The sequence below is a fragment of the Mustela erminea genome, chromosome 20 (genome assembly GCF_009829155.1).
Source record: "Mustela erminea isolate mMusErm1 chromosome 20, mMusErm1.Pri, whole genome shotgun sequence".
Classification (NCBI taxonomy): Eukaryota; Metazoa; Chordata; class Mammalia; order Carnivora; family Mustelidae; genus Mustela; species Mustela erminea.
Genome location: NC_045633.1, coordinates 34,824,022 through 34,843,522, shown reverse-complemented (window position 1 = coordinate 34,843,522; position 19,501 = coordinate 34,824,022). Strand labels below are relative to the sequence as shown.

The window sequence follows — 19,501 nt, the reverse complement described above, 5'->3', positions numbered from 1 at the left end:
GGACCCGGGGCAGGGATGTGATGTGGCCAGGGGCACAAGGCCGGGCCACAGGAGGCGCTGGGCCCTGCCCCTCGGCCCCTACCTTCCCCCATCCCCGACCCGGGGCGTAGGCCTCACCTCCATTGCCAGCCCGGGAGTGTGCCAAGCGGGGTCCCTCACGGGTGTCTGAAGTTCCCTCCCATGACGGGGTAAGTGGCCTCAGGTGGCTAAGCCAGCACGGAAGCGGGTCACCACCCCCACCCCACCGCCCGCGCCGGCCCGCCCTGGCCTGGCCCTCACGGTCCAGCAACCTGGCTCTGGGCCCACTCCCAGGCTGACCGCTCACTCACCTCTTGAGCTTGAAGCGGATCCGGTGGCTGTGCTCCAGGATGGCCATGAGGGCCTTGGGGTCGTAGTCGGCCGGCCTCCGGAAGGCCAGGCCCTCGGGCAGCCCCTGCACGGCCAGCAGCCCCGGCTCCCTGAGCAGCCTCTCATAGGGCAGGGGCACCACGCTGGCCCTTCCCAGGGCCTCGCCTGTGGGGGAGGGGGTCGAGGAGAGGGTCTAGTATGAGAGGGCAGCCAGGCTGGCGCGGGGGCCAGGCGTGCCCCGGAGCTGGGGCCACGTGGAGTCCCTCCCTGCGGACTTCACACAGAGCAAGGAAGGCTCTGCAGGGCAAGTGGGGCAGGTGGGTGCTGGGGACGGGCCCCTCTGTGTGCCCTGAGGCCCGGGGCTCCCCCCCACCCCCGCCATGGCCGGGGTTCCCGGCTTCTCTCGCCATGCTGTCCTCTCTGGGCACCCGGGGGTGGGGGGGGAGAGCGGGGCTCAGGGCCGCAGGCGGGCGCGCAGGAGCAGACCGGGCAGAGAGAAAGGAGGGCCGAGCAGAGACCGCAGGGGAGAAAGCCACAGGGAGGAAGGGAGGAGAAAAAACCGGAGAAAGGGGGCCACGGGGACAGAAGGTGGAGGGGCTGAGGAAGGGCCGAGGGGAGGGGAGACTCCCTGGGGACGGAGGGGGCGGGACAGCCCAGGGGCTGGGCTCAGAAACACCCGCTGTCACTCCCACACTGCAGCCCTCCCGGAGCCAGAAAGAGGCCGTTCACCTCAGATGCCTGCCCGAGGTGGGCAACTGGGGGGCAGGGGCAGGGCAGAGCGGGCTGGGGTGTGGGGAGGGCGAGGGTTGAGGGCATGAACCCTGTAGCTGGCAAAGCCAACCCCAGGTGCCAAGTCCTCCCATCCTGGGGTGGCCGGCGTGCCCGCCCAGCGCCTCGGGGCCTCCCGCCCCACCTGGGTCTCCCCTTCCTCCTGACAGCACGAGATCGCTCAGACCTGTGCTCCACACAGAGCTGGGACCTGCCCAAGGTCACCAAGAGGCCGTGACGGCTACCACTGGGCCAGAGGGAGGCCAGGCCTGCCCACCTCCCCCAAGCCTCAGAGGGAGGACTTGGCTAACTGGTTAAGTTAGCGCTTACTCAGTCATTCAACAAACACCCCGCGGGCCTCAGCCCCTGTCACCGGAGCTGCAGAGGGGGCAGGCACAGACCCCGACCCCAGAGGGCACTGGGCTGGTGAGGGGTCAGAACACGGTGGGTCCCCAAAGGGGGCGCGAAGCCAGCAGCAGCAGCTTCCCAGAGCTGAGCCTTAGGGAACAAGGCGGGGTCCGCCGGACCGAGGGGAAGGCAGTCCCGGGAGGCACAGCGGCGCAGAGGCGAGGTGTGAGATGGTGCGGGAGTGGACCGGGGAAGGGGAAGCGGCTTCCGAGGCAGGGTGACAGGGCGGCTGGGCTGGGGGGTGGGGCAGAGCCCAGCGGCGGCAGGGAGGGTGACGGGGAGCCCCTGAGGCCATGGTCAGAAGATGCCCTTGGTCACAGGTCACAGGACAGGTGGGCACAGCAGGGAGCTGGCGAGAGCAGGCACAGGTGGGCCCGCGGAGGTGTGGACGGCAGGGGGCCGGGGGGGGGCCTGCTCCGCGGGATGGGGACGGGGGCTCCCACCCGCCTGGGGGCCCCAAATGGAATGAGGAAGGATCTTACTATAAAGAACATCAAACACCTCCTCTACCATCTTGCGCAGAAGGTACACGTCCGAGCCGTGCTCCAGGGAAGCCCGAGGGACGCTCCGGCCGCCACCGTCGCCCCGCGACACCTTCTTGGGCTGCTCTGCGTCCGGCTCCTTCCAGGGGGCCCCGCCTGTGGGACACAGAGCAGCCGGGCCAGGATGAGCCCCTGTTCTTCCCGCCCCCCACGCCCGGCAAGCTGAGGTGTCCCTGCCCCGCGCGGAACCGTGTGGCGGACACTCCACGGGGAGTAGAACTGAGGGAAGGGAGGAGGGACGAGTGAGCAGGCCCGGCCCCAACCCCCTGCCCACGGCCCAGGCTGCTCCTCTGGGAGTTCCCGGAGCCTAACACGGGGCTTGGGTCTCAGCCTGGTCACCTCCAACTCGCTGTGTGACCTTGGGCAAGTCCCTCCCCTCTCTGGGCCTCGGGGTGTCAGCTCTCGCAGACCAGCTGGCCCGGCTCAGAACTGGGGTTCAACCACTGCCGGTTCCACGCACCCCTCTCTGTCCTCGGACACTGACGCTGTCTTAGTCGAGGCCCTGGTCTGCTGCTCTGCCCCGTGAGGAGATGATGGGGACCCCACCAGGAGGCCAAGGAGGCTACAAGAGGCAGGTTCGTGCCAGGCTGGGCCAGGGAGCGTCCGTGGACCCCCGGATAGGGAGATGCTGGAAACTTCATGGGAAAGGGGACAAGACGGGGGCCTGGAGGCCCCCTCACAGCCGGGGAGCCTGATTCCCTCCCGGGATCTGCGGAGCCTGAAATAAACCAGCCGAGCTCCCGGGGCTAAAAATAGTAGCTCTTCCGGGCTTGGGAAGGCAGGTGCACCGTCCCCGACCCCCGCCTGGCAAACTGGGGGCCACAGAACCCTGCCACTGTCTGTTCTACCCTGGGCCAGTCCCCACCCAACCGTGGAGAGGGGACAGGCTCTGAGAGCTGATTGGGGGTGGGGCCGGGGCGGCTGGGGAAGCCTCTGGGCCCCAGGGATGACCTGCCCGGTGCCGGGGGGCCAGCCTTCCCCGAAACGCCTGATCTAGGCTCCAGACCCCAGGGGGCCCTCCCCTTTCACTGACAAGGAGGCTGAGGCCCAGTAGCCGGCAGGTGGCAGAGCCAGGACAGAGCCCGGGGGACAGCCCCGAACCCTAGAGGACCTAACCCACCGAAAACGTGAAGCTGCACAGTGTGGGGAGTAACCACAGGGGCTGGGCTGGGGCGGTGCGGGGAGAGGGTTGGCGTCTAGGGGTGGGGGGCGCAGATAGGGCCCCAGGCGGGAGGAACGGGGACACGGAGGCTGGGGAGCCGTCTGCGGCCGAGGAAAGGAGGGAGGGGACAGCGGGCACAGAGGCCGAGGGGAGGACGTGAGAGAGCCGGCGAGCTGGCGCTCAGCCCGGTGCCGCCTGCGGTCAGGGTGAGGGGTGCCGGAGGGGTGACGCAGACGGAGGGGCTGGGTTTCCCGGCAGAGTGCTGAGGAGCTGGGGGCTTCGGAACGACCCCGCGGCTTCCAGGCTCCCAGCACTCTGAGAGCTGCTCTCCTCTTCAAGTGACCAGGACCCCCCCCCCAAAGAGCCCATCCCCGGCAGGGCTCCCGGCAGGTGGGGGGGGCAGGAAGGATCCTGCAGCACCCGCCCCCCCGGCCCCCCAATTCTGAAGGAGTGCGGCAGGAGCAGCACGGGTTTCAGAACAGAAGCCTGGCCTCCGTCACCTGGGGGCTCTGTCTCCCTGGGCACGCGGCTTATGCTCACCGTGCCTCAGTTTCTCCCTCGTACACTAGTGCGGCTTCCGGAACCTGCTGGGGAAGCGAACAGAGCGCGCGGCCTCACCCAAAGCACTACTGATCACCACTAACGGCTCGTGCTGCCGCTGTCCTCAGTCCCTTCGTCCCCAAGAGCCACCACGGGCCGCACACGGTCCGGGCTCAACCGGTGTCGGTTGAACAAGGCCACCTGGGCGCTGCGTCAGAGACGCACGGGAACTGGGCAACACTGGGCCTCAGGGTCCCCTTCTGTCAACGAGCAGATAGACGTGTCTGGGTCTGGCCCGCCGCTCGGTGGAGTCACCCGGTCTCTGGGGACCGAGGGGCTGCTGTAAGAGTCACGCCCCAATGATGCCCTATTGGGAAGCCTGCACGGCCGCAGACACAGGGTGCCCTGGCATTGCTCTGGACCCAGAGACACGCCAGAGCTCCCGCCCTCGGGGACCGCAGGCCCCACCCACGGGAGCCCCGGGGTACTCACGGCAGAACCTGAGGAAATCGGACTGCAGCTCCTTCCGTGCGTTCAGGAACATTCTCCCCTTCTCGGTGCCCACCACGAAGGCGCTCTCATCGTGCACGGCGACACAGGCCACCTCTGCGTTCAGCTTGGACAGCGCTGAGCACTGGGGGAGGGAGCAGGGTGTGAGAGCCGGGGGGAGGTCCCCCTGCCACGGTTCTCAGTCGGAGCCTGCGGAGGAAGGACTGAATGCCCCCACCCCCCAAAGCCTGGCCACGGTCAAGGGAGAAGCCACGTCAGGGAGCCCCGAGAAAAACAAAGACACGGGGCCTCTGCTTTTCCCTCCTTCCTCCTGGTCCTCCTAGCCCTAAACGGGGCTTCCTGCTTGGGATTGGGCTCCAGCCCCAGGCACAATCCTGTCTTTGCTTTTTATAAAGTCCTAAATGAGAAGAGATGGGGGCGGGCAGGAGAACCAAGGCTCGGGCAGATACAGGTTTCAATCCCCCCATCAGCCGCTTCTTGCTGTGGGACTGACGCAGGCCCGTCCCCCTCTGGGCCCGATCTGCAGAACGGGGACCAGCAGTGCAGCTCCCTTTCAGTGGGCTTGGTTGTGGGGATTCAGCGAGGCCCGGCAGGCAGGAAGGATCTCTAACCCGGGGTATCGCATGTGGGCCCACAGAGAGGTCATTCCAGCAGCCCGAGTTGAGGGGTTGGCAGGCCTGCTGCACGGGAAGCCTGAACACGGGGGCCTTGCAACCAAGCCCACCAGCATTTCAGCCCTCCAGACCTGTCGGCGGAAGCTCTCTGCCTGCCAGGCTCCCAGCCTGCACTCAGCGCCCCATAAATGATGGGTTTTGTGTGAGTCTGGTAGCGTATGGCTGGCAGGCACGAAGTCTGGTTTCTCATCCTAGTTCCGCTGCTGTGTGACCTAAGACAGGTTCCTCAACCTCTCTGGGCCATAATCGTGCTCCCTGGCTCCAGCCCAGAGCCCCTGTGCCGAGGAAGCCGGGGACATCGTAGAGCCGACCGGCCTGTCCCCTGGGATCTCCTACAGTGAGGGGGTGTGTGATTTCCCGCTAAGATTAAAATAAAAACCTGCCGCTCGCTTCCCCCGTGGCAGTGCCCCACAGGTCGTCACAAGCAAAGGAGACAGAGTCACTCGCTCCCTACACAGGAGGGCACATCAGAGCTGGAGGGCTTCCCCCTAGATGGGGGGCCTGCTTCTCCCTCTGCCCCTCCCCCCTGCTCGTGCCCTCTGTCTCTCCTTCTTTTTCTCTTATAAAACAAAACAAAACAAAAAACTGGTCCTGCTGTGTGACTCCAGGCAAGGTGCTACCCTCTCTGAACTCAACCTCACCATCCTAACGGGCAGGGGTGCAGCTAACGGACGCCAGACAGCTTCCAACACCCGCCTACCCACTGTCCCAGAACCTCCCCCCAGGGAAAGGCTCCAGTAGAAATGACATTATCATTTCCTGATCCAGGAGAAACCACTACCAGCGTCAGCACGTAGGCAACGGTGCCAAAGGGATTACGAGGCCCCATTCCTCTCTCCTGGCCCTGAGATGCTGTCACATCGGGGGTGACAGCTTCCTCAGGAGTCACTGACCACACAGATCCTGTCCTCGGGGGGCCCTGCTGGGGGTCGGAGACCTGGGACCTTCCCAGCGATGGGACCGGAATGGCCAAAGGTGATGAAATGAGGACCAGGGGTCAGGGGACCAGGGGACCAGGGGACCAGGGGACCAGGGGTCAGGGGACCAGGGGACCAGGGCCAGCGCTGACTCCAGGGCTACATTTTCACATCCTTGGCAGCACCCAAGCCTCTCGCTCCCCTACCCCGCCCCCGATGTTGGCAGATGGGGACAGTGAAGGCCCCCCCCAAGGTGGCGGAGGTGGGACTCGAGCTCCTGCATCTGCTGGCAAAGGCTGGGGCTCCCCCTCCCCGTCCGGGGCGGACTGGGGCACTCACCATGGAATCTAGCGCAGACACGAGGCTGGTGATGATCTCGTCCTTGTGGGTGAAGGCCGAGCTCCAGCGGTCGGGCCCGCAGCCGTTGGCGGGAATGTCGCAGCGCTTCCCCAACAAGGCCATGGTCACCTGGATGGGAGGGGGACGCGGAGGTGGGCGGGTGCTCCCCCCAGCCCCGCCAGAGCCCCAGAGCCCTAGGGCCGCCTCTACTTCCCAGGTGGGACGAAGCAGGGGCTGCCCCCCCCTTTCCCCGAGGGGTCACGTGCACGCAGGCGTTAGACCCCCGGCAGGCCTAGACCGGGAGAAGCCTGCACACAGCTGCAGACAAGCACGGGCGCACGCGGCCAGGCAGCCGGGGAGCGTGGTCCATGGCGTGTCCCCCCAGATCTGCAACTCCAGGGCTGAGCCCAGCTCCACGGCCAGTCTGCCTGGCCTACCTCGACTGCCAACTCCCCCTGCGCGTCGCTCTGGCCACGGCTCTCCCCCCCACCCCCGCTCACACACCCTCCATGGCTCCCTACTCCCTAGGTGAGCTCTGGACTCCTGCCCCTCGTCTAACTCCCCCTTCGCGGCCCACACTCCGGGTCCCCCCAGCATACCCACGTCCTTCACGGCTCCCCAGCTGTGGCGGGTTCCACCCTCCCTGACCCGAGCGGCCTGCTGGCCCCTCTGTGGTGTGCCGACCGCCCACTCGCCTCTGCTAGGAGGGTGCCCTCAACGGCCCCACCTCTTCCTGCCCCTTCCCGCCCTGCCTGGGCCAAGGGTCCTGGCTGGTTTCCCACCTGTCGTCAGGCCTCCCCGGTCACAGCTTTCAAACAGGCTACGCTGGGCAAGGCCACTGCCCTGAGGCCCGGGAGCCCGTCTCAGAGGTTCAGAAAGACAATGGAGGCCACTTCATCTCAGGACAGGGTTTCCCCAAGACAGGACTTTGTCCCCTTGTCACGAGGCTCCTGGAGGACAGAGGTGCGCCCTCCCCTTGCTGGAATGCCCGCAGACTGGGGCCCAATGTCAGGGCTCCCCCAGGCAGGGGACAGGCCTACTGCCCGTGCACCCCCTGGCCCAGGCCACGCACCCAGGAGATGAGACACAAAGGTCACCTCCCCCGCGTCCAGTCCCGTCCTGCCCCTCCCCAGCAGAACCCCAGGAGTCAGTCAGGTCCCAGGGGCTGCCCCAGGGCCAGAGCTTTCCCCTTGCCAATCCCAAGCAAAGGAGAAGGCAGAGGGCGGAGGCAGAGACCCTCAGTTTTCCTCTCGGGGTTTGGCTTCCCTAATGCTCTGTGTATGGACCCCAGGCCAGGTCAGAGGCACAAGCAGGGAGCAGGGCTGCAGGCCTCAGAGGGAGCCTGGGGGTCCTGGCCTCCTGGCTTCCTGCAGACGGGGTCACCGGGCAGGCTGACAGCGCCCAAGCCGGAGTGTCTTCTGCCCTGCAGCTGTCCACACCCCCCGGCCTGCACCATAAGCTCTCTGAGGGCAGAGACCAGCTAGCCTGTCACTGCCACACCCCTGGGTCCTGCTCAGGGCCCGCCGCGCACGACCACCCGTGAGTCACGAAACCGGCCGTCCAGAGTGAGTGTCACAGAGCATCACACATGACAAGGTAAGGCGTGTCCCAGCTACAGCTGTGGGCACCTGCGGAGGCATCAGGAGCGTGGTCGGGCCTGGCTCCCGCCTCCCGTCTGGCCCGCGTCTGCTATTTGGCTGTGAATAAATATCGATTTTAACAGCTGGTCGGTCAGCAGTCGGCCAGCGTGGGAATTGGGTTCACTCGGAAATGTTACAAAATGTATTTCTTCAACCGGGCTGCGACTTTATCATGTCTGATGTCCACGGTATTAGGGGACGCGGAGGGCATGACAGGCCCCGTCGGGGACACCCTCATGGGAGCCGCGGGCAGCCGCTGGCCAGAGCCCGAGGCCTTGTGCGGTTCGAAGCCCACTGGAGGGTCCGCCGGGCGACCCGCTGCGACGTTGGCCCGCCCGGGGCGCAGGAAGGCTCCTCCCGCCTCGAGCCATTCCCAGAAAGACCTCAGCCCGCCAGCCTCCCGGCCCAAATTGAATCAGGGCAAAGCTGCAGGCACCAGACAGCCCTGGCCTCCGGGTCGCCCCAGACAGCTGGTGGCTCCTTCCTGCAGAGTCCTAATCCACTTAGGAAGGAACGAGTGACGCGGGCAGGGACGGACGGAGGGAGGGGAGGTGGGCTCCGTGTCTGGGGGTCGGGAGGGAGCAGACCCTCCTGCGAATGCCCTGGGCCTCTGGGAGAGGCGCCGGCCTCCTGTGGCCGGAGGCACGAGAGCACGGGGCCCGGGGAGAAAACCCCCCGAGAAAGCCAACCAACGATTCAGCATAGAGAACGCGAAGACGAAAGCAGTGAACCAGGAGGCGAGGGGCCAGCACTAACAGGACAGCGTCCCGGGGGCCAGCGTGGAGGGGGCGTGTGCAGGGGGAGGGCGGTGAGGACAGGAGCCACGGCTGGAGCCCCCGTGCACCGCAGCCCAGAGGCCAGGGCTGGAGCCCCCGTGCACCGCAGCCCAGAGGCCAGGGCTGGAGCCCCCGTGCACCGCAGCGCAGAGGCCAGGGCTGGAGCCCCCGTGCACCGCAGCCCAGAGGCCAGGGCTGGGCAAGGCCGGGGGCACCCAAGCCCTGCTCTGGGGCCCCCAGGGGAGGACACCAGAAGCGTCACGTCAGGGGACAGGCAGCTGGCTCCTGAAGCAAGGGGCAGGTCGGGAGGGACTGCCAGCCGCCCTCGGGTTCCTAGGTGGACAGGCCTGCAAGGGTCGGGAGGCAAGGAGCACGTGACCTCTCTTCCCCGACAGATGCTTCTCCTGAGGCTGCCAGGGGGCCACCCACCTGCTTTACCTCCCACCTCCCGGCCACTCGCCCTGCTGGCACGGACTGCCAACCGCACCGCCAGCGCTGACCACCAACCCAACCGCCGGTACTGACCGCCAACCCCACTGCCAGCACTGACCCCTAACCCCACCGCCGGCACTGACCGCCAACCCAACAGCCGGCAATGACCGCCAATCTGACCGCCGACACCGACCTCTCATCCAACTGCCAGCACTGATCGCCAACCCGACCGCCAACACTGACCGCTAACACAACTGCCGGCACTGACCGCCAACCCCACCACCGGCACTGACCCCTAACCCCACTGCCGGCACTGACCGCCAACCCCACCACCGGCACTGACCCCTAACCCCACCACCGGCACTGACCCCTAACCCCACGGCCAGCACTGACCGCCAACCCCACCACCGGCACTGACCCCTAACCCCACCGCCGGCACTGACCGCCAACCCCACCCCCGGCACTGACCGCCAACCCCACCCCCGGCACTGACCGCCAACCCCACCGCCGGCACTGACCCCTAACCCCACCGCCGGCACTGACCGCCAACCCCACCGCCGGCACTGACCGCCAAACCCACCGCCGGCACTGACCCCTAACCCCACCGCTGGCAGTGACCGCTAACCCCACCCCCGGCACTGACCACCAACCCCACCTCCGGCACTGACCGCCAACCCCACCGCCGGCACTGACCCCTAACCCCACCGCCGGCACTGACCGCCAACCCCACCGCCGGCACTGACCCCTAACCCCACCGCCGGCACTGACCGCCAACCCCACCGCCGGCACTGACCCCTAACCCCACCGCCGGCACTGACCGCCAACCCCACCGCCGGCACTGACCGCCAACCCCACCGCCGGCACTGACCGCCAACCCCACCGCCGGCTGGCTGCGGTTCCATCCCGGCCCCTCCTCTTCCCCGTCCAGTTCTTGGCTTAACGTCACCTGGAGGTTGATGACTCTAGGTCTCTCTCTTCCCCCGTCCTTGACCACCACCCCCTCCTCCTCTTCAACATCTAAGAGGCCACTCGACCAGAGCAGGCCCCCCCTATTTCCCGCTCAGGCCGGCTCCTCCCCGGCCAGCCACTTGGGTGCTCGGGCTCCAACCGGGGCCTCGTCCCCGGCTCCCTCCTCCCTTGCTTCGAGAACGACGTGGGGAGAACGCCGCTCGTGCGGCTCCAGAAAGCAGCCGGATCTGCCCACCTCTCGTCACCGCCAGGGCCACCTCCCCGGCCAGGCCACCATCCGTGCTTGCTCACACCACGGCCGGGCCTCCCTGCCCTTCTCTTGTCTGCCCTGCTCTCTCCTGCCGAGAGCAGCCTCATCAGTCTCACGCCCCTTACCTCTAAGAGTCCAGACAACAGCCCCCCGAGCATAGGTGCTGTGCGAGCCGGGCCCACCGGCCTTCTCCCCTGTGCGCCGGGCTCTGGCTCCATCCCCCTCTTGTCCCTCACGTGCCACCCGGGCTCCCCTCTCTGGGCACCATGACTGCGGTGCCCCCGTGCAGCAGGCTCTCCCAGGCCTGCCCCTCCTGCCGCCCTCCCCGCCCCCATCACCGGCTCCCCAGCACCCCACCCCTGACCGCGGGGCAGGGCCACCCGCACGCAGGCTTCCCATCTCTTCCGCACATTCGAAAGGAACCTGTTCATGGGCTTCTCACCCGACTTCCCCAGCAGGAATGGGAGCCCTGGGGGGCCGGGGCCGGGGCTGGGCCGCCTGCCAGGGTCACGGGACACCCGCTGCCTTGAACGCCTGCTTGGGTTTTCACGGGCGCGCAACGAATATTCGGGGAACCCGCCGGTGCGATGTGGGGCAGGAACCGGGAGGGCCACAAGCTATACGCAGAGTGCCAGGTTTGGGCTTGGAAGGCTCTCAAAAAATAAAAATTTTTAAAAAAAGAGAGAGGCAGTGTGCGACACGGCAAGTGTGGCTGCTTTTGGATCACGGAGGAAGAGTCCGGGAACTGAAAGCGACGGAGGCTGCTGGGTCAGGGGTCCTGGACGGGCACCCCTGTGTGCGGCCCAGGACCCCCGCACCAGAGCCCGCGGACACCTGTCTGAGGTGGGTCACCAGCGTGTAAGATGGGGCCAGTTGGCTCCCGGGGGAGGGGACAGGACTTCCTTCGCCACAAAGATCTCAAGGAAGGGGGGACGCCGCTCTCCTGACCTGTCTGGAGACCAGACGTGGGCCAGGGTCTTGTTTCATGAAGCACTGAAAGGCAGAGCTGGGGCGGGTGGAGACGCGGGTCCCCGGTCTGCGGGAGCCCTCCTGTGTGACGGCCCCGCCCCTCTGTACCTGGGAGCAAGAAGGCAGGTACCCCTGCTGGCTGCCGAACTCCCGGCCTCCTGGGTCCTGCCCCCTAGAAGCCCGGAGGGGACAGGTCGCAGCAGGATCCGGGACACTGTATCTCTAAGTTCCCAGGGGGAGCCTGACACACAGCCAGACACAGCCGGAGGATCTCTGGGCACGGGTCCAGCCCCAGCATCCCGACTCCCGTTTCCGAGCAGCTCTGCCCGCGGCCCATCTCCCCCGACCCGGCCGGGGACTCCTTGCCCAGACAGCGGCAGCCTCGCTGGCTGCCGAGAGTTGGAGGCCAGCCCGGTATCTGAGCCAAAGATTAGCCAAGGGCTTGTGTGCCCGTCTGAGTCACCAGGGCGGACCTGTCCCCAGTGGGAAGGCACCCATGGGGGCCAGGCCCAGAAAGCCCACTCTCCAGCGACCCTGGGGCCAGCCCACCAGCAGACAGCACCTCAGCGGGGGTCTCGAATCCCAAACGCCGTACACCGGGCACTCCAGGCCAGCTGGGAGGCTCAGCGGGGGGTGTCCTCATTCCTGTCCCCGTGGGCCGCATGCCTGGGCAGACAGGTGCTGGCCCTGGCGGGTCCTTGATCCCTACCAGTGACGTGTGGCCCAGCAGGGCACGGGAACGGGGCTGATGGGATCAGAGGTGGGAGACGGGTGTGCAAGCAAAAACGTCGGGGCTGCAGAGGAACCTCTCGGCCCAGACCGTCTCAGACTCCCCTTGGCCGCCAGCATCTTGGTCCGTCATCCAAGGGTTCAACCTCCTCCTCCTCCTCCCCTCCTTGCCCTGCTTCTACGGGCGGCTCCTTCCTCCTCTCCCAGGCTGAAGAGCGGGCCACCAACTATGGCTGTCCACCGGGGTCCCCTTGGACACTACTGTCCCATTCACAAGCACCCTGACGCCTGGGAATTCTGTCCAGGGAGCGGGCAGGATGGAGGGGGCTTCGCCCATTTCAAGGGTGAAGAAACCAAGACCCACAGGACCTTCCTGCTCAAAGGGAGTGACAAAGGCAGGATGACCTGTGGGACATCTGATACAAGCAGGCCTTTCTGCTCCCACTTGGGGCAAGACTCCTCATTCTGAGGCCCGGGGCTCATGGCTAAGGCCGGGCGTGGGGAGACCCCCGGAGGCCAGCAGAGAGACTGAGGCAGAGCTTGGACATTCGATGGCAGGAGTCCAGGAGCCAGTCCTCCACACCGTGGGCCCCGGGCCTCAGGGTGACGCGGACACCCTAAAGGGCCCAGGCCTCAAACAGCAAGTGCCAAGGAGGTGGGCTCAGGCAGCCGTCCAGGGACCTGGTTGCCCCCCTCCCTGTCAGGGGCTCAGCGGAGGGGATTGAAGCAGGGAGCGACATGGCCGTTTCCCAAGGACCCAGGCCTGGTGAACCCCGATGTCTGGAGAATTCCCCGAACCACCCTCACTTTCCAGAGCAGGACTTCGAGCCTCGAGCACCTTAACCGTAAATGCTAGAACCAGCCTGAGGAAGAGGTAGGATCTCGGCCCAGATCACCCCGACGGAACCGGGGTCCCTCCTGATGCGGCCTTCAACTACGTCCCTCTGGGATGCCAACCGATGGGCAGGCCTGGCCTGGCCGGCAGGGAAAGGGGAGCCCACCCAGCACTCGGCTTCCTCGCCCATGGGGCCCAGGCGGGTACAGGTAAGGAGACCCCAGGAGGCCCTGCAGGCAGTGGGCCTGTCCCCCGAGCCTGGGGCCACTGCCGGCAGGTGCCTTTCCTGGCCAGGGGCCTCCCTGGGAATCCAGGGCCCGCCCCTCCTGTTCCCTGCACGTCTACCAAAGCCTGACACGTACGTGCTTAAGGAGGGGGGCGTGTCAGGGCATCTGTGCGTGTGTCCACTGAGTGTGCAGATGGGACCGTACGTGCGTCTGAGATGGCAAGCGCCGTGGCAGAAGGCATGGGATGGGTAGTGTGCACGACCCACAAAGAGTAAGAGCAGCCCCTCCCCCGCCGCAATGACAGCGCGTGGCCTGGGCCACCAGGCTGGGGAGGGTCCCCTGTCCCCGTGGCTTTGGGACTGAACCATGAACCCAAGGTTGCCAGCTCTCCGAGGACCAGCATGCTAGGGAAGGGCGAGCTGGGGGCCACCGGCGAGCTGGGGGCCACCCACGAGCTAGGTCTGCTCCGCCCCCTCCGTAGCAGGGGCGGGGACACCCCCCCCTCCGTGCTTCCTTCCACACACTTGTTGATCCCCAAGGGCTACACTGGGTGTTCATCGGCCACCCAGCTGGGCTGCGCTGGGAGACAGCAGACCTCCACCTGGCCGTCGGCCGGGTCCCGGTCCCCAGGCCGGGAGCTCCGCAGAAGCAGAGGCCGGGGTACCTCTCAGGTCTCAGGCAGGAGGCTTCCCGGGGCTCCCTTCACCCCAATCTGTGTATCCAATCCTCCTGGGGAGCCTGTCCCGGGCCAGGCAGACTTGAAAGGACTCGGATGACCCCGCCAGTCCACAGAATGATCGGACCGTGAAATCAGGCTAAGCGGGGAAGCGTGCCCGAGTGACAGAGCCGGACACCAGGGAAAGGGGTTCCTCGCATCTTCTGTTTCTTTAGCTCTGGGGGAGCAGGGGTCTCCAAACCAGGTTTCCCGGAGTTGACGGATATGGAGATGGGCTTTGAAGGGTGAAGAGGAGTTCTCTGGGGGGCACACATGGAAAGGTGGCTTCTGGGGGACAGTGGAGACGCTTGGCTTGCGGATACACAACCTTCCCTCTGTAAGCAAAGGGAAGCGCTTGGTGGTACTCGCCCAGTGTTCACCCTGGAGTGTCAGTCCGAGTTAGAATGGATGCTTGGTGGCCTCTGCGGAATGAAGCAAGGGACAGAGGTGGGGGAGGGGAGTACCTGACAAGCCCTATCTCTGACCCAGAGAGGAGTGTGAGCATTAGAACGCAAACATGCTTACACGTTCACACACATGCACAGGTGTACACACAACTGTGGTCAGTGCAAGTCTTCCCGAGGCCAGACCCCAGGCACGGTCACTCGTGAGTGTGGGGGGACCCTCACAGAGACTTCTCACAGAGAAGATGCCAGCCCAAGCCCAGGCAGGACAACCTGTTGGCACACAGATGAACAGGAAACACGCCACAGTCCTGTCCAGACGACCTGCCTCCGCTGCTGGTTCCCTCCAGGGCCCCCCACGCCAGCCTGCAGGGCTCTGGACACGCCTGTCCTCTGGCTTCTGGAAGCCGGCACGTCCATGTCCATTGTAAGAGACACCCTCCCCCTTTCCAGGCTTGCTCTTGGAGTCAACCTGCCAGGCACGTTGGTGCCTCTGATCCTGACCCCCCTGGCCAGCCCGCTGCCCCCTGGCTAGACACCCACAGCTCCTTCCTCCTGCTCTGCGACTCTCCCTCTGCCAGGACGCAAAGGGATCTGGGCCCCCATGAAGTACCAGCTCTTGTGCGCCCCCCAGACCTGCCAAGAACCAGCCTGGTACACAGGGCCGGGCCGGCAAAGGTGTTCAGTGGAGAGGGGCCACTTATGCAGGTTTGAAGGAATCGGGAGGCAAGAAGAAAGGAGGTGGGGGAGGTGGAGGGGGTATTCTGGACAGGGAGCAGCACTAGCAAAGGCCCTGAGGCACCAACGGTATGGGGTCGTCGTGGAGGCTGGAAGGGGAGCTGGGGCAGATCCCTGAGCCCTGACAACAGAGACCGAGGTCAGATTCTGAGACCGTCCGTGCTCCACCCCACCCTCAGCCCCGGAGCCTGGGCCTCACTTCAGGCGGCCCCCGCTCCAGCCCCCTCCAAGGGGCAGCAGTTTGCAGGCCCACAAGGACACACTCCACTCAAAGCATGAATCTGGGGCGCCTGGGTGGCTCAGTGGGTTAAGCCGCTGCCTTCGGCTCAGGTCATGATCTCAGGGTCCTGGGATCGAGTCCCGCATCGGGCTCTCTGCTCGGCAGGGAGCCTGCTTCCTCCTCTCTCTGCCTGCCTCTCTGCCTACTTGTGATCTCTCTCTCACAAAAAAAAAAAAAAAAAAAAAAAAAAGCATGAATCTGCCCCCAGAATACCTCCTGGGTGCTCAGGGCCCTGGGGTCCACGAGCAAAGAAATCCCCGTTCTGGACCCCTGGGGTCCCCTTCTCTGGTGTGTCCTCCCCTGTGGCTCTCGGTATGACAACAAATTACTGGACACATCTCCCCGCAAGTGGAGGCATCCAGTTGCCCTCCTCTTGAACACGGGCCTTCATAACCCACTTCTAACCCACACATGGCGCTGGCATCGCCACCGCATGACCTCCGAGGCCTGGTCCCCAAAAGGCACTGGACTCCTCCCAGCCTCTCATTCCCTCCCCGAGACACTCGGCATGGGAACTCTGAGCTGACACGTCAGCGGTCCGGCTATCCGGAAGCCGCAGTGATGGACCGGGCAGGGGGCAGGGATCTATGGATGCCTGAGGAGCCCCAGCTCTTTCCCGGGCCAGCGGCCAGCAAGGAAGAAGTCTCTGAGACAGCCCCAACCCCAGCCATCTTCTGACTGCCCGTGCAGGAGATCCTGAGCAAGAACCATCAGGCCGAGGCCAGCCAAGCCCCAAACTGAGAGATTAAAGCAGGAAATGACTACTGTTGCATAGTTCTGAGTCTGGAGCTACTTGTTACACAGCTATCGGTGACCGATACACCCCCAGGGCAGATAGTGCAGAGGAGGTGCACCTCCAATGGGCAGCTGTTTGGGAGGGGGGCTAGAGCCTGGAAAGATGTTTGGGGTGTCCCATCCATGCACTCAAGGGTCCCCCAGCACAGACACAGCTGGGTCGGGCAGAAGAGCGGAACCCCCACGCGTCTGCCTCTTCCTAGACAGCACATACTATACGAGCCCGTGTTTGAGAACAGCTGCTCTAATTGCCCTTAGAGACTCGTGGGAGGCCCCCAAGTGGCCCCCGGAAGACACTCCTGCCCTAACCGCTGCAGCCTGTAAACGTCACCTTATGGGGAAAGAATCCTTTTCACAGAGGCGGCGACTGAATGAATGACCATGAGACGGAGAGATTATCCTGGATTATCAAGGGGACCCTGAATGCCATCACACAGATCCTTGTAAGGGGACAGGTTTGACACGCCAGGAGGAGAAGGTCACGTGAAGCAGAGCACAGAGAATCTGCCGGCCTTGGGGAGCGGAGTGGCGCGGCCACAAGCCAAAGGATGCCGGCAGCCACAGGAGCCGGAAGAGGCAAAAGGAAACGGATTCTCCCCAGCAGCCCCTGGAGGGCGCCCAGCTCTGCTGACTCCTGGATTTCAAGCTGGTGGCCCCGATCTGGGTTCCGGCCTCCAGAACCGGAGGGAATAAGTTTCGGTGGCTTTAAAGCACCACGTTTCTGCAATTTGTTACAGAAAATGAATCCTGGACACCGTCGCACCTCACACCCCCACTCCCGAGTCGCGGTCCACGTCCTCAATCTCCTGGACCCACATTCCTCAGCTCAGACCTCGCAAGAGCTCAGGCCTGGGTCTGCCGGGATGTTCTCCGACCCCCTCCTCATCGGAAACCCCAGAACCATCCCTGGAAATGGCTGGGTTTCTCCGGATGCCAGGGGGAACGCCTCTGATTCAAGTCTCCGTGCCCTAAGAACCAGCTGGGCTCAAGAGCTCGTTTAAAAAAAAAAAAAATGCACTCAACCACGCAAAAGGCAAAGGCAAAAGCACACACCACCCAAACACGGCCCCCGCACCATCCGCCGCCATATGCTTGTGTTTCTGGAAAAAGAAGCTTGAGAGAACAAACAAAATTCTCCCCCGTGGGAGAATTTTCTCCTCCCCAGCAGCCCCCCCCCCGGATACTTTCTCTTCTCTCCCGGGGGCTCCCCAGTGGGGATGGAGACACCCTGGGCCCTGAATTCCTGCCCCCTCCCACTGTTCACCATCACGGCTGCAGGCAGAGAAGACACCGGCCCGAAGCCCTGAGTTCCACTTCTGTCTGCCTGGGAAGGATCCAGGCAGGGTAGCTCTTACACTAGCCGCAGTCTGAGTGCCATCCCCAGCCCTGGTCCCTTCTCCCTGCTAACAGAGCCCTCTCTGTGTCCTGGCATCTCACGGCAGGTGCCTGGGGCAGCGAATCTTGGTGATTCTCTACTGCTTAGATCCAGGCAATCCTGGTCCCTTATCTGGGGCTGCTTTCAAGAGAACCATATGACGCAATCCTGGCTACTCCGACTTGAGGGGCTCCTAGGGAGGTTCTCCTTGGTCTTCAAATGTGACTGAAACCAGGGATGTCCTCCTTCTTCTGCATGGGGCTCCCGCAACCATGGCAGCCACGTGGGGACCACAAGGGGAACCCACCCAGGAGGTGACGTGGAGGACACCCCGTGGAGGAACCTGGCCCTTCGTGGCTTGGAATCTGGGCTTCCAAGCCCACCTCTGGGCTTCGGGTCAGATAGTCAATGTCCACGTTGCTTAAGCCGCCTTTTTTACTTCTTTTTCTTTTAAGATTGTAAGTAATCTCTGAACCCAACGTGGGGCTCGAACTCACAACCCGAGATCAAGAGCCGTTTGTTCCACCGACGGAGCCAGGCCCACTTAAGCGACATTTAACGGAGGTTTCTTTTCCCGGTGGCTGTCCACACAGGTGAAAACTCACCACATCGGACACTGCACTTTTTTAAAGGTTAAAAACGAAGCATCCCAGGAAGTCAGCATTTACTGGTTATAAAGTCACCTATTTTGCTTTTGTGGTCTGGTCTATTTTAAAACACACCAGGATTCCCTTTCCAGAGATGCCTGAGTGGTTCCTTCAAGCGTCTGCCTTCGGCTCAGGTCATGATCGCAGGGTCCTGGGATGGAGCCCCGCATCAGGCTCTCTGCTCAGCGGGGAGTTGGCTTCTCCCTCTCCCTCTGCCTGCCACTCCCCCTGCTTGTGCTCTCTCCCTGACAAATAAGTGATAACTTTAAAAAAAAAAAAAAAAGGATTCACTTTCCAGTTGATGGGTAGAGAGCGCAGGTCCTGTTCGGTTCCCACGGCAAGATCTAGGCGTCTGTAGCAGACCCCCATGTGACCCTCTTCTCCCCGCCCATGGAGCAAGTGCCCGCTGTCCCTTTAGGCCTAAGGGACCAAAGTCACCCCTCAGGACGGAGCACCAGAAGACAGGTGTCGGTCCCTCTGAAGGGCTCAGCAGGTGCCCAGGGCGCGGCCACCCACATCCAGATATCTTGTTATTAAATTTCCCTGAACCCTGCTCTTGTCATCTGTAAAATGGGGCAACAGTACAGACCTACCACAATGCAGTGGGGAAGAGGTGGGGGGGAGTGAATAACATTAGTTGAAACAGACTGTTCGAGGCCAGAAGTCTCAGCTGGCGGCCGAATGAACAGACTCAGGCCCTAGGTAAGGACTAGAAGAGGTGACCTATTGGAAGCGTTCCCAGCGGGAGATCTTTTTTTTCTTTTTTAATAAGTTTTCTTTTTTTTTTTTTTAAGATTATTTATTTATTTATTTATTTGACAGACAGAGATCACAAGTAGGCAGAGAGGCAGGTAGAGAGAGAGGAGGAAGCAGGCTCCCCGCTGAGCAGAGAGCCCGATGCGGGGCTCCATCCCAGGACCCTGAGATCACGACCTGAGCCGAAGGCAGGGGGCTCGATCCCACGGCCCTGAGACCAGGACCTGAGCCGAAATCAAGACTCAGATGCTCAACCGACGGAACCCCTGAGACGCCTCCCGAGAACTTTATTACTTTTAAGCAGGAAGGGACTTCTGGAATATTCTACAACATGGGTGAACCTTAAGGACACCATGCTGAGTAAGATGAGCCGACGGCAAAAAGGCAGCTAGTGTGTATTTCCACTTACGGGAGGTCCCTAGAGCAGCCGTACGCACATGGACAGGAAGGAGCATGGTGGGAGCCGGGAGCTCAGGGGTTGGGCAAGGAGGACTTTGCGTTTACTGGGGAGAGAGTTTCAGTACAGGCAGGTGAGAAAGTTCTGGAAATGGGTTGCATTGCAACATCAATGTATCTAATGCTACTGGGCACGTAAGGGCTGTTGTGATGGTCAGTCCGATGGGATGGGTGTTTTACCCCAACTAAGTAATAACAGCCACTGACTGAGTGTTATCCTGGGACCCCCCAACACTAGGTCCGGTGATGTGCATGGCCTCCCCAAGACTGGAGCCCGCAACAGGCTCTGAAGTCCCACAC

General features: G+C 63.8%; 1 protein-coding gene across 3 annotated transcripts in view; it reads right to left on the bottom strand.

Moving 5' to 3' along the window:
* Positions 1 to 19,501, bottom strand: part of GTF2IRD1 (GTF2I repeat domain containing 1) — a 95,879-nt gene that overhangs the window by 57,328 nt on the left and 19,050 nt on the right. For 2 of the 3 annotated variants that reach the window (XM_032327338.1, XM_032327337.1), the window contains 4 exons: positions 6,209 to 6,337; positions 4,261 to 4,402; positions 2,007 to 2,162; positions 330 to 513 (listed from right to left, as the gene is read on the bottom strand). In XM_032327338.1, coding sequence (XP_032183229.1) covers positions 330 to 513; positions 2,007 to 2,162; positions 4,261 to 4,402; positions 6,209 to 6,331 — 605 coding nt within the window. In that variant the 5' untranslated portion in view covers positions 6,332 to 6,337. Of the gene's footprint in view, positions 1 to 329; positions 514 to 2,006; positions 2,163 to 4,260; positions 4,403 to 6,208; positions 6,338 to 6,990; positions 7,232 to 19,501 lie in introns of those variants that run through there. The other variant, XM_032327339.1, reaches the window with a different exon arrangement.